This window comes from Pangasianodon hypophthalmus, chromosome 15 (genome assembly GCF_027358585.1).
Source record: "Pangasianodon hypophthalmus isolate fPanHyp1 chromosome 15, fPanHyp1.pri, whole genome shotgun sequence".
Taxonomy (NCBI): Eukaryota; Metazoa; Chordata; class Actinopteri; order Siluriformes; family Pangasiidae; genus Pangasianodon; species Pangasianodon hypophthalmus.
The window spans coordinates 135001-149059 of NC_069724.1; the positions used below are offsets into that span (position 1 = coordinate 135001).

At 46.4% G+C, this 14059-nt stretch overlaps 1 protein-coding gene across 2 annotated transcripts in view; it reads right to left on the bottom strand.

Moving 5' to 3' along the window:
• rbm27 (RNA binding motif protein 27) overlaps positions 1–14053 on the bottom strand; it is a 25836-nt gene extending 11783 nt beyond the window's left edge. Inside the window, exons 1-8 of one of the 2 annotated variants that reach the window (XM_053240033.1) lie at positions 13840–14053; positions 12953–13071; positions 11593–11723; positions 9124–9221; positions 8157–8365; positions 7450–7743; positions 5765–5992; positions 927–1103 (exon numbers count right to left, since the gene is read on the bottom strand). In XM_053240033.1, the coding sequence (XP_053096008.1) occupies positions 927–1103; positions 5765–5992; positions 7450–7743; positions 8157–8365; positions 9124–9221; positions 11593–11723; positions 12953–13071; positions 13840–13898 (1315 nt within the window). In that variant the 5' untranslated portion in view covers positions 13899–14053. The remainder of the gene's footprint in view (positions 1–926; positions 1104–5764; positions 5993–7449; positions 7744–8156; positions 8366–9123; positions 9222–11592; positions 11724–12952; positions 13072–13839) is intronic. The other variant, XM_053240034.1, reaches the window with a different exon arrangement.
• Positions 14054–14059: the final 6 nt, after the last annotated feature.

The following is a 14059-nucleotide window of genomic DNA, read 5'->3' on the forward strand; positions in this document are numbered from 1 at the left end:
CTCTGTCTCTGTCTCTCTGTCTCCCTCTCTCTGTGTCTCTGTGTCTCCCTCTCTCTGCGTCTCTGTCTCTCTGTCTCCCTCTCTCTGTCTCTCTGTCTCCCTCTCTCTGTCTCTCTGTCTCCCTCTCTCTCTCTCTGTGTCTCTCTGTCTCTCTCTCTCTGTCTCCGTGTCTCCCTGTCTCTCTCTCGCTGTCTCCGTGTCTCTCTCTGTCTCCGTGTCTCTCTCTGTCTCCGTGTCTCCCTGTCTCTGTCTCTCTCTCTCTGTCTCCGTGTCTCCCTGTCTCTTTGTCTCTCTCTCTCTGTGTCTCCCTGTCTCTCTGTCTCCGTGTCTCTTTGTCTCCCTGTCTCTGTCTCTCCCAGTTACACCAGTCTTTAAGATGCTGTGTGAAACTGCTCTCTCTCTCTCTAAAACAATATGGAAATTTATGAGTTTCATATAAGCTACAAAATGTGAAAAAAAAATCTTTAAAACACTGTAATACACAGTCAGCATTAAATACTAACACTTTCAGATAATTTTTCTATATTACTGAATGACACGGGGTGACGGGGTGAATGAGCTGTTACTATGGAAATGATAATATATTAGAACGAGCGCATTAATATAAACCTGCGATTTGTGTTACAGCAGGAGCTACTGTCAGAGCTGCGACAACTAACAACTAACCTTCTTAGTTGTTAAGTTAATCAACACCTTCTGAATTCAACTGCGCTGAGGTGTAAAACAATTTAGTCTATGAAGAAACTCTTGTTAGTTGTCACAGTTAGCGTCAAACCGCTTGGAGCAAAGTGAGGTCCTAACCTGTCCTGTCTGAGTGACCGCAACGGGAGACATCTGAATTTAGTCTAAATTATCTACTGATAGGAGACAAAGCTGAAAGTTAAAACCACTGCGGAGGATGAAAAAGAGACGTGGCAGTGGCTTACATTCAGACAGAGTGTACTGAGGATGTAGAGAAGCAGAAGAAATAGCAGAAGAAGAAGGAGGAGGTGGAGGAGGAGGAGGTGGAGGTGGGTTTACTCCAGGCGGAGCCAGAGGGGAGGAGGTGCTCGTCCGTGCGTGGGGCGGAGTCTCTATCCCACTGGCTGGGATTAGAGGCGGCCCTAAATGGGACAAAATGGTAAAATGCATCACACTTCAGTTCTACAGAGATTTCGTTCAGCTGAGAAATCATCAGTCTGAGAGAACGCAGTACACACGCATGCTGGTCGTTACACCACGTTACTACACCCCACTACACTACACCACACTACACCACAATACACTATACTACACCACACTACACTACACCACACTACACCACAATACACTATACTACACCTCACTACACCGCACCGCACCACACTACACCACAATACACTATACTACACCTCACTACACCACAATACACTATACTACACCACACTACACTACACCACAATACACTATACTACACCTCACTACACCGCACCGCACCACACTACACCACAATACACTATACTACACCTCACTACACCACACTACACCTCGTCACACTACACCACACTACACCACAATACACTATACTACACCTCACTACACCACACTACACCTCGTCACACTACACCACACTACACTACACCACACTGCACCACAATACACTATACTACACCTCACTACACCACACCACACTACACCACAATACACTATACTACACCTCACTACACCTCGTCACACTACACCACACTACACCTCACTACACCACACTACACCACACTACACCACAATACACTATACTACACCACACTACACTACACCACACTACACCACAATACACTATACTACACCTCACCGCACCACACTACACCACAATACACTATACTACACCACACTACACCACAGTACACCTCGTCACACTACACCACACTACACTACACCACACTACACCACAATACACTATACTACACACTCACTACACCACACCACACTACACCACAATACACTATACTACACCTCACTACACCACACTACACCTCGTCACACTACACCACACTACACCACAATACACTATACTACACCTCACTACACTACACCACACTACACCACACTACACCACACTACACCTCACTACACCACACTACACCTCGTCACACTACACCACACTACACTACACCACACTACACCACAATACACTATACTACACCTCACTACACCACACTACACCACAATACACTACACCACACTACACTACACCACAATACACTATACTACACCTCACTACACCACACTACACCTCGTCACACTACACCACACTACACTACACCACACTACACCACACTACACCACAATACACTATACTACACCTCACTACACCACACTACACCTCGTCACACTACACCACACTACACTACACCACACTGCACCACAATACACTATACTACACCTCACTACACCACACCACACTACACCACAATACACTATACTACACCTCACTACACCACACTACACTACACCACAATACACTATACTACACCTCACTACACCACACCACACTACACCACAATACACTATACTACACCACACTACACCACACTACACCTCGTCACACTACACCACACTACACTACACCACACTACACCACAATACACTATACTACACACTCACTACACCACACCACACTACACCACAATACACTATACTACACCACACTACACCACACTACACCTCGTCACACTACACCACACTACACTACACCACACTACACCACAATACACTATACTACACACTCACTACACCACACCACACTACACCACAATACACTATACTACACCTCACTACACCACACTACACCTCGTCACACTACACCACACTACACCACAATACACTATACTACACCACACTACACTACACCACACTACACCACAATACACTATACTACACCTCACCGCACCACACTACACCACAATACACTATACTACACCTCACTACACCACACTACACCTCGTCACACTACACCACACTACACTACACCACAATACACTATACTACACCTCACTACACCACACTACACAATACACTATACTACACCTCACTACACCACACTACACCTCGTCACACTACACCACACTACACCACAATACACTATACTACACCTCACCGCACCACACTACACCACAATACACTATACTACACCTCACTACACCACACTACACCTCGTCACACTACACCACACTACACTACACCACACTACACCACAATACGCTATACTACACCTCACTACACCACACTACACCTCGTCACACTACACCTCACTACACTACACCTCGTCACACTACACCTCACTACACTACACTACGTCACACTACACCTCACTACACCTCGTCACACTACACCTCACTACACTACACTTCGTCACACTACACCTCACTACACTACACTTCGTCACACTACACCTCACTACACCTCATCACACTACACCTCACTACACCTCGTCACACTACACCTCACTACACTACACTTCGTCACACTACACCTCACTACACTACACCTCGTCACACTACACCTCACTACACTACACTTCGTCACACTACACCTCACTACACTACACCTCGTCACACTACACCACACTACACCTCGTCACACTACACCTCACTACACTTCGTCACACTACACCTCACTACACTACACTTCGTCACACTACACCTCACTACACCTCGTCACACTACACCACACTACACTACACTTCGTCACACTACACCTCACTACACTACACTTCGTCACACTACACCACACTACACCTCGTCACACTACACCACACTACACCTCGTCACACTACACTACACCTCGTCACACTACACCACACTACACCTCGTCACACTACACCACACTACACTACACTTCGTCACACTACACCTCACTACACCTCGTCACACTACACCACACTACACTACACCCCACTACACTACACCTCGTCACACTACACCTCACTACACCTCGTCACACTACACCACACTACACTACGTCACACTACACCTCACTACACTACACTTCGTCACACTACACCTCACTACACTACACCACACTACACTTCGTCACACTACACCTCACTACACCTCGTCACACTACACCTCACTACACCTCACTACACTACACCTCGTCATACTACACCTCACTACACTACACCTCGTCACACTACACCTCACTACACTACACTTCGTCACACTACACCTCACTACACCTCGTCACACTACACCACACTACACTACACTTCGTCACACTACACCTCACTACACTACACTTCGTCACACTACACCTCACTACACCTCGTCACACTACACCTCACTACACTACACTTCGTCACACTACACCTCACTACACCTCGTCACACTACACCACACTACACTACACTTCGTCACACTACACCACACTACACCACACTTCGTCACACTACACCTCACTACACCTCGTCACACTACACTACACTTCGTCACACTACACCTCACTACACCTCGTCACACTACACCACACTACACTACACTACACTACACTTCGTCACACTACACCTCACTACACCTCGTCACACTACACCTCACTACACTACACCTCGTCATACTACACCTCACTACACTACACTTCGTCACACTACACCTCACTACACCTCGTCACACTACACCTCACTACACCTCGTCACACTACACCTCACTACACCTCGTCACACTACACCTCACTACACTACACTTCATCACACTACACCTCACTACACCTCGTCACACTACACCTCACTACACTACACTTCGTCACACTACACCTCACTACACCTCGTCACACTACACCTCACTACACTACACTTCGTCACACTACACCTCACTACACCTCGTCACACTACACCTCACTACACTACGTCACACTACACCTCACTACACCTCACTACACTACACTTCGTCACACTACACCACACTACACCTCGTCACACTACACCACACTACACTTCGTCACACTACACTACACTACACTTCGTCACACTACACCACACTACACTTCGTCACACTACACCTCACTACACTTCGTCACACTACACTACACTTCGTCACACTACACCACACTACACCTCGTCACACTACACTACACTAAATCACACTACACTATACTACACCACGTCACACTAAATCACACTACACTACATCCCAATACGCCACATCACACTACAATACAGAAACACCACGTCACACTAAATCACACTACATCACAGCACCAGCTTAGCCAGAGTCAGAACAAACTGGACTGACTAATACTAGGACATTTAATCTTCTAAGCCTGATGACAATTGCCCAATTTAATAAATGTTTATGAAATTTAAGCTCAGAGACTTTTCTGTCCATCAGCAGCAGCAGTGCACCTCGGCACAGCGCTAACACCAGAACCCTGGAACTACGCAAACGGCAAAGAAGAAAAAGGATTTCACTCTGATAGTGCGTTAGCTTTTTGGTAGAGTAACAGTAATGTGGTCATTCGTTCTATCACTTGGTGAGAGAATGACAGTCGCTCAGTCGCTCTGTGGAATTACGCTGATGCACACGTTAGAGTTCTGGGTCACTCGGGTCAGCGAACCCAACTGCACACGACTGTACTCAACAGTATGTCAGTACACCACTGCTGTCACTACTAATCACATCCTTCTATACAATTATAACATTTCTTTAAAGTGACTTCTGAAAAAGAAAGTACTAAAGAAGCTAAGCCCAAAACCAGAACCAGAACCAGCAGCAGGTCAGACACACCGAAAACAATCCAGTACCCGTGCACTCACCTGCCATGGGGTAGATGCCTGGCGGCGGGGGCTGCCCGTGGGGCGGGATCGGCATGGGCATGACGGGGAGGGGCTCGGGCATGGGGGGCAGGGGGAGGGGCATGCGGGCGGGGGGCATGCCGGGGGGAGGGAAGGGAATCATGGTGGGCAGGGCGACGTCGTCCACGATCAGAGGGTCGTTGCCATGGTCGAAAGGACAAAGGTCACCGCGGACACAGAATCCTTTCTCTGGAGAGACAAAAAAAGTGTAAAGGGTTTTACAAGTAAGTATATGAATAATCTAATTTCCTTAAATATTAAAATACAACAACAAAATACCTAAACTAAAAAAAATATACACACACACATTTTACACACACATATATATATATATATATATATATATATATATATATATATATATATATATATATATATATATATATATATAATTGAAAAGTAAGAATTTTAAATATGTTTAAGAAAAACCTGATAAAATGTAAAGTTTAACACCTGATGGACAGCTGAAGCAGAATGATGTAGATTTAACACGAATGAATGAACGTTATAGAGATTTAAAAAAACACACATCAGAAATAGAGAACAACAACAACGTCTCTGCCGCGTGTGTTTGTAGGCTTAATCACTAGACGCTTAGCTCATTACACAGCCTACTTAGGCAACCTGATTCCCTCATCAGACGATTTCAGTCGTCTCCCACTGGTGTGTAAAGGCTCCTGAGACACTGCAGGGTAAATATACACAACACTGTTTTAGAAAAGTCCCTGTGAAACCAGCGCTGACTGAGACACGGCCCCGGAGAGCTGCGACTCGGGCTTGTACACAAAAACCTTCGGCAACGGTCATTAGCGGGGACGGATTCATCACCGAGCCAACAACACACACAAGCGTCTCTCTGGAGCTGCAGGAGTGACTCGAAGGCTTTGGGCTACTGATCACAAGGTCATGAGTTCAAATCCCAGCACAACCACTGCTGGGGTCGTAACCATCATCTGCTCAGACAGTATCGAGTCTCGACTGTAAGCTGATTTGGATAAAAGCATCACGCAAATAATGAAATAATGTAAATAAAATAAAACACACAACAGACTCGTCACTCTGAAAACAACTCAGTATTATTATATAGTTTTTTTTTAAATAATTTCAAACAACTTATTTATAAATTATTTATATAAAAATATTTTAATTATTAAAAAATAATAAATCTGAAAAAGGAAAAAAATGTACAAACTAAAAAAGACATTTTGCAGTTTTAAAGATTAAGTGTTTTAACATTTTACATTTTAGACTGCAATTATTTTAAAATAGAAAACGAATTTCATAAACAAAAAAAAAATAATTATAATAACTCTCTCAGAAATGTACCGTGTGTGAAACTATAGGAAGATTTACTATAAATAACATTTCTGTTATAAAATAATCACTAGCTGTATGTAAGACAGAGACGACCAAAGCGAACTGAAACACAGCCCTGAATATTTAAAACTCTTAAACACACCTGAAGTGATAATACTGCAATTTCCAGAAAATAAATAAAGCTTTGATCTCAAATAATTTATCTTTCACTTTAACACATTATGCAAACTGACTGATCTCCATTAATCACCTCATTAAATATTCATCACATCATTATAAAGCCGACTGGCTCGGGAAAGCGACGACGGTTTAAAGTTAAATGCGCTTACCGTCGTAATCCCGGCAGCGGTGTTTCAGCGTGCCGCACTTGCCCTCGCCGTGGTTAGAGTAGTAAGCGGCCCAGTTCTCAGTGGTGCTGTCGGGCAGGTGAGCCGTTACGGCGCTAGGGATGCTGGGACTGCCCGAGGGGGGAAACGGAGAGCGAGGGTGGGGCAGCGGGAGCAGGGGGAGCTGCGGCGGCGGCAGCGGCGGCTGCTGCTGCTGAGGTTTCCCTAAGGGACCTGACGATAACGGAGTGTACGGCTCCGGCTCCTTCCGCTCCTGCTCGAATTTGGACCTGTGTTCTGGGAAAAAATGTTTAAAATACTGTTTGGATTTTGGATTTTTCTCACCAACTCCTTAAGCAGAGCCACAAATATAAATGAACTAATAATAAAGACACAAACACAAGTCAATAATTATGGATCAGAACTTGATAAAAACAAATCTGGTGCTTCCTTAAGTGTTTTATAGATTTAAATAGTTCTGTAATGCTATAAATATTATTAACCAACTACTACATGTAGCAGATATAAACACAAAAATGTAAACAATAAGCAGAGTTAAAACCCTAATCAGGAGAATTATATTATGAGCATTAATTACTAACTAAAATGTGCCAGTGTTAAAGAGCTGTAAATGTCTGACTCTGTGTGTTTTTACAGATCAGTTCAGTAGAGAATGAAATCGCAGCGTCAGGTGACTGATCATCGCTCACCTCGTCTCTGCTCTCGGTCTCTGCTCTTCCCTCTGCTGCTGCTGCGACTGCGACTCCTGCTGCGACTGCGGCTGCGTCCTCGTGAGCTCGCTCTCCTCCGGTCGTTCCTCTCTCGTTCCCGTTCTCTCTCTCTGTACATCTCGCTGCTCTTCCCGTGCCGCTCGGGCTCCCGCCGTCTGCGCTCGTCTCTCCGTCGCTCGTCCCGATTCCTGGAGTAACACGTGCACAAAGTGAGCGGACCGCGTTTTGGACCTGAAGCTACATCTGATATCTGAATCCCGTGTGAAGTTCTACCGTGTAACACGAACAGCAGAAACAGCAGGAAACGATCCGCTCTGTGCGAGAACCGACCACCAGCACGCATGAGGAACTCGGGATTTATCACGTGTTCACAGCTTTACAGGGTGGATGCTGATAAAATCCTACATTCTAAATTGTTTTGTTTGCGCACAGCGACACTCATTTGCATAAAGAAACGCCTCCAAATCACTATATATTGTTCTATACGTACAAACTCTGTATATGTGTAAATATGACTTTTCCCCATTACCTATTTTCTAGCTGTCTTGTGAGTTTTAAAGGTGCATGAGATAAGATTTGTGAAAAAAGGTCTCCAAAGGTTAAGTGGGTGGAGCTGAATGTTTTTTTCACTCACTGAGCCCGCCCCCATTTCCACCCAGGTACCCAAAGCTCCGCCCCTAAAGCTTATGGTGGTTCAACTAGAGTTAGCATCAGCAAGAACATCGCGTTAAAGCGCACTCGGACATTTAACAGTTAAAATGCTATGATAAGAAATACAGAAGGAAAGAGCACACTGCTGTTCACTTCTATTTCACACTCCACACACTGCTTCAGAAGATCAGGATCAATAACAAACACGATGCGAGTCAGAAAAAACACGATCAGGTGTTTAATGAAGATCAATAAATAAATATACACCAGCATGGAGACGTCAGAAGATATTCACCTTGATTCATTAAAGTCTGAACGATTCCTCAGTGGACTCCGTCTCCTCCGGCTTTCCTTCTCATCCTCCGCGTGACCCGCCTGAACACAGAGCGAAACCTGAGGAGACAAAATTATTTAATATTTACTTTACGTTTATATTTACAGTGTTTAGCAGATGCACTTATCCAGAGTGACTTACAGAAGAGCTGCATCACTAACGTCTCCTCATCCTGTCTAACCTGCTCGCGCTACACGCTAACCTGCTCGCGCTACACCGCATTAATCACCACACTGCTCTCACACACACACACACACACACTGCTCTCTCATACACACACGCACACACACACACTCACTCACAGCTCTCTCTCTCACACACACACCACCTTTCACCTGCGGAGATCCTCAGAACAACTTTCTGATGAAAATAAATGTGAGAGCTAGCTATCATGAGAATTTGTCACTATTTCACCTGAAAATAAGAAAAAAGAAAAAGAAAGAAAGTAAAAATGTTGAGGAAGGGTTGTTTGTGGAAATCAGCGAGGCAGTGAGCATCGTCTGTTCTGCAAAGAGAACTGGAGGCACAATTTTTTTTAGTGTTTGTGTGTTTTTTTAGTTTTGCTGTTCCTAATGACCATTTGGGTTTGACTTGCAAAATAATTCCTTATAAAAACATTATTATTGTGTTTATATTTTGCCCTCGCTCTGCAAAACAGATGATAAACCGGATTCAGGGATCTGCTGCGCAGGACAGGAGATGAGTTTGATTTCCTCTCGGATTCTCGTGTTTATGCTGCGAGTCACAGAGCAGCTCGCGCTACACGATCCATCACCGAGAAAAGCAAACGCACTCGAAAACATCGGCGCCTCTGTGATCGTCGCGCACGGAGAAACACACTGAACCTTTCACCTTTCACCTTTCACCCTACAGGAGTGGAGTCACAGAGCTCCAAAACGAATCTGGCTAGAATCGTGTGTGTGTGTGTGAGTGTGTGTGAGTGTGTGCGTGATTGTGTGTGAGTGTGTGTGTGTGTGCGAGTGTGTGTGTGTGAGTGTGTGTGCGATTGTGTGTGAGTGAGTGTGTGCGCGTGTGTGCGCGCGAGTGTGTGTGTGAGTGAGTGTGTGTGTGTGAGAGCGCAGTGAGTGAGTGTGTGAGAATGTGTGTGTGTGTGTGAGTGTGTGAGAGCGCAGTGAGTGAGTGTGTGTGTGTACGAGTGTGTGTGTGTGAGTATGTGAGAGCGCAGTGAGTGAGTGTGTGTGTGTACGAGTGTGTGTGTGTGAGTGTGTGTGTGTGAGAGCGCAGTGAGTGAGTGTGTGAGAATGTGTGTGAGTGTGTGTGTGCGCGTGTGAGTGTGTGAGAGCGCAGTGAGTGAGTGTGTGAGTGTGAGTGTGAGAGAGCGCGCAGTGTGTGTGTGTGTGTGTGTGTGTGTGTGTGAGAATGTGTGTGTGTGTGAGTGTGAGAGCGCAGTGAGTGAGTGAGTGTGTGAGTGTGTGTGTGTGTGTGAGTGCGCAGTGTGTGAGTGTGTGTGTGTGTGTGAGTGCGCAGTGTGTGAGTGTGTGTGTGTGTGTGAGTGTGTGTGTGTGTGTGTGTGTGAGAGCGCAGTGTGTGTGTGTGTGTGTGTGTGTGAGAGTGCAGTGTGTGTGTGTGTGTGTGTGTGTGTGAGAGCGCAGTGTGTGTGTGTGTGTGTGTGTGTGTGAGAGCGCAGTGTGTGTGTGTGTGTGTGTGTGTGAGTGCAGTGTGTGTGTGAGAGAGCGCAGTGTGTGTGTGTGTGTGTGTGTGTGTGTGTGTGTGAGAGCGCAGTGTGTGTGTGTGTGTGTGTGTGAGAGAGCGCAGTGTGTGTGTGTGTGTGTGTGTGAGAGAGCGCAGTGTGTGTGTGTGTGTGTGTGTGTGTGTGTGTGTGTGAGAGCGCAGTGTGTGTGTGTGTGTGTGTGTGTGAGTGCAGTGTGTGTGTGTGTGTGTGTGTGTGAGTGCAGTGTGTGTGTGTGTGTGAGAGAGCGCAGTGTGTGTGTGTGTGTGTGTGTGTGAGAGCGCAGTGTGTGTGTGTGTGTGTGTGTGTGTGTGTGTGTGAGAGAGCGCAGTGTGTGTGTGTGTGTGTGTGTGTGTGTGTGAGAGCGCAGTGTGTGTGTGTGTGTGTGTGTGTGTGTGTGAGAGAGCGCAGTGTGTGTGTGTGTGTGTGTGTGTGTGTGTGTGTGAGAGAGAGCGCAGTGTGTGTGTGTGTGTGTGTGTGTGTGTGTGTGTGTGTGTGTGAGAGCGCAGTGTGTGTGTGTGTGAGTGCAGTGTGTGTGTGTGTGTGTGTGTGTGTGAGAGAGTGCAGTGTGTGTGTGTGTGTGTGTGTGTGTGTGTGTGCTGTAACTCTAACAGGGTTCTAGTGTTCTTAGACTCTGAGCTTCTGCAGCAGCACGAGCAGATGTTGTGATGTTTCTGTAATAATATTAAATGAGATGAAGCTCAGCGTCGCTATAATAACAGCGACAGTAGAAACGTCACCTCTTCTGCTTCAGCAGGTTTTGGAGCTGGAGCTTTCGTCTCCTCTTTAGGAACTTCTTTAGCAGGAGGATTTCCCAGGTAGTTTTTGGTGGTGAGACTTTCAAAGAGCTTCTCCACAAAGCCAGTGGTTTCTGCCAGGAACAAATAAAAAAAGTTTTAAAAGAGAATAAGCTTTTATTCTGAAACCGAGACCTTTAAGTCAGGTGCGGAATACGGAGACGACGCGAGCGCTCCTCTTCACTGTGGAACGATTCGACGAAGAAACACCACAATAACGCGATATACACTCACTCACTAATGCACTCATGCTTCAGATTAAAAAAACAAAACATGAAAAACTGTTGAGTTCAAAAACAATTACTTTAAAGTTAATTCTAATAATTTTAGTAATTTCTAATAAATAAAAAATTTACATTGTATGATTTTAACAGCACAGTACAGAATCTGAATATCAAATCAGTTTGTCATAAAGGACGGTTTCAGGCGCTGCAGGAAGCGGCTCGGTTTCACTGCGAGACAGCGGCGCTGGGTAGGAGGAATAAACGACGTCCAGGAGGATTCAATTCCACGTAATCGCAAACTCCTTTTATTTAATGCTGAGTTTCTGGGAGGTTTTTTTTCCTGTTTCAGTGTTTAAACTACACCTTTTTTCCTTTTCATCACTAATTTTGCGATAATGAGCGAGCCAGAGGTGAGGGAAAACTCCCCGAGACGATATGAGGAAGAAACCTTGAGAGGAACCCGACTGAGGGGAACCCGACTGAGGGGAACCCGACTGAGGGGAACCCGACTGAGGGGAACCCATCCTCCTCCGCGTGCTAACGGAACGCAGAGCGACTATAAATCATTCCTCTGAGTCTGAGTCTGCGCTCGTCTATTCCTACAGCACGCGGCTCTCCACGGCCGAGTCTGTGCTGCTGGAAAGAGCTCGGGGTCAGTAGAGGTTTAGGTTTAAAGCTTTAATATCCAGGTGAATTTATCCACCGTATTAATGAATCAGGACGTACAGCGAGTCCCAAAGTCTCCATGCGAAGGAAAATCAACCTTTTCAGCAAAATGTCCTCCAAAACGTTTCATGCTTAAGTTATATATATTATATATTATACAGTTTCAGTAGTCTTTAAGAGCGCCTTTGAGAAAAGAAGAACGTACTGAGATCATTCTCATGGCTGGATCGGGAAGCTGGTGCGAGGCTGCGATGGACTTTAAGAGGAAACACGGCGAGATCATCACACACACACACACACACCGACGCCAGACTTATTAACAGGTTCAGAAAGACGAAGTGTCGCGGACCGGCCGAGACCGTGCTGCTGAGGACCGCGGCCCGCGCGCTGTAGAGCAGGTGAACGCGCGTTACCTTTCTGCAGGAAGACGTCCAGCTGGTCAGCGCACAACGCTCGCAGGTCTTTCTCAGGTTTGTCCTTTTTCACCAAAGCAACAACGTAGTTGGCCAGAGCAGACGGGTCGGCATCACATCTGCACAAAACAAAGCAGCAGCTTATTTTCATATTTCCAGCATCTGTTTGTGTCTGAACACCACGAAGCCCAGAGGATTTAAATACGATTAATAAACTCTGCAACACGGACAGCTGCACATTTATCTACACTGCCTCTTCCTCACTGCCTCTTCCTCCTCCTCACTGCCTCTTCCTCCTCCTCACTGCCTCTTCCTCTTCCTCACTGCCTCTTCCTCACTGCCTCCTCCTCACTGCCTCTTCCTCCTCCTCACTGCCTCTTCCTCCTCCTCACTGCCTCTTCCTCTTCCTCACTGCCTCTTCCTCCTCCTCACTGCCTCTTCCTCTTCCTCACTGCCTCCTCCTCCTCACTGCCTCCACAACACTTCCAATACACGCAAAGAAACCAGAACTCACACTCACACACTCACACACACACACACTCACACTCACACTCACACACTCTCTCTCTCTCTCTCCCCCCCCGGCCTGTACAGAGGCAGTAAATTAGCCTCTCACTGCTGGACAGTCCTCATGAAGCCCACGCTTAGCTTAGCACAGTTAGCACAGTTAGCTAAGGGAAAGTGCACTCTGAGGCAGGAGTTTCAGGAAAGCTGCTCTACAGGGTGATAAACTCCCACAGCCGCGATAACAGCAGTGTTTACATTTAAACTAACTTCAAACCGAGCCCGTGGGTAGTTAGCATGCTAACAGATTAGCGAGCTAATGCATGCTAGCGAGCGCTAATGAGCGGTTCAGTGTCCGCGCAGAGAGTAACCCGCTCACTCACATCGGCTCCAGCAGCTTAGCGAGCCACGACTTCAGCGCGTCCACGTTCTCTATAATCATCGTGACGAGCTCGGAACAGCGCGGACTAAACCCTCGGCTTCTGCTGCGCTGCTGCTGCTGCTGCGGGTTTCATCGTCAGTAAAGTGGCGCTGGGGCTCGGGTCAGGCCTCGGATCAGCGTCTCCGCACGGCAACGCGAGCTGCTTTCCGTCCCGACACCAG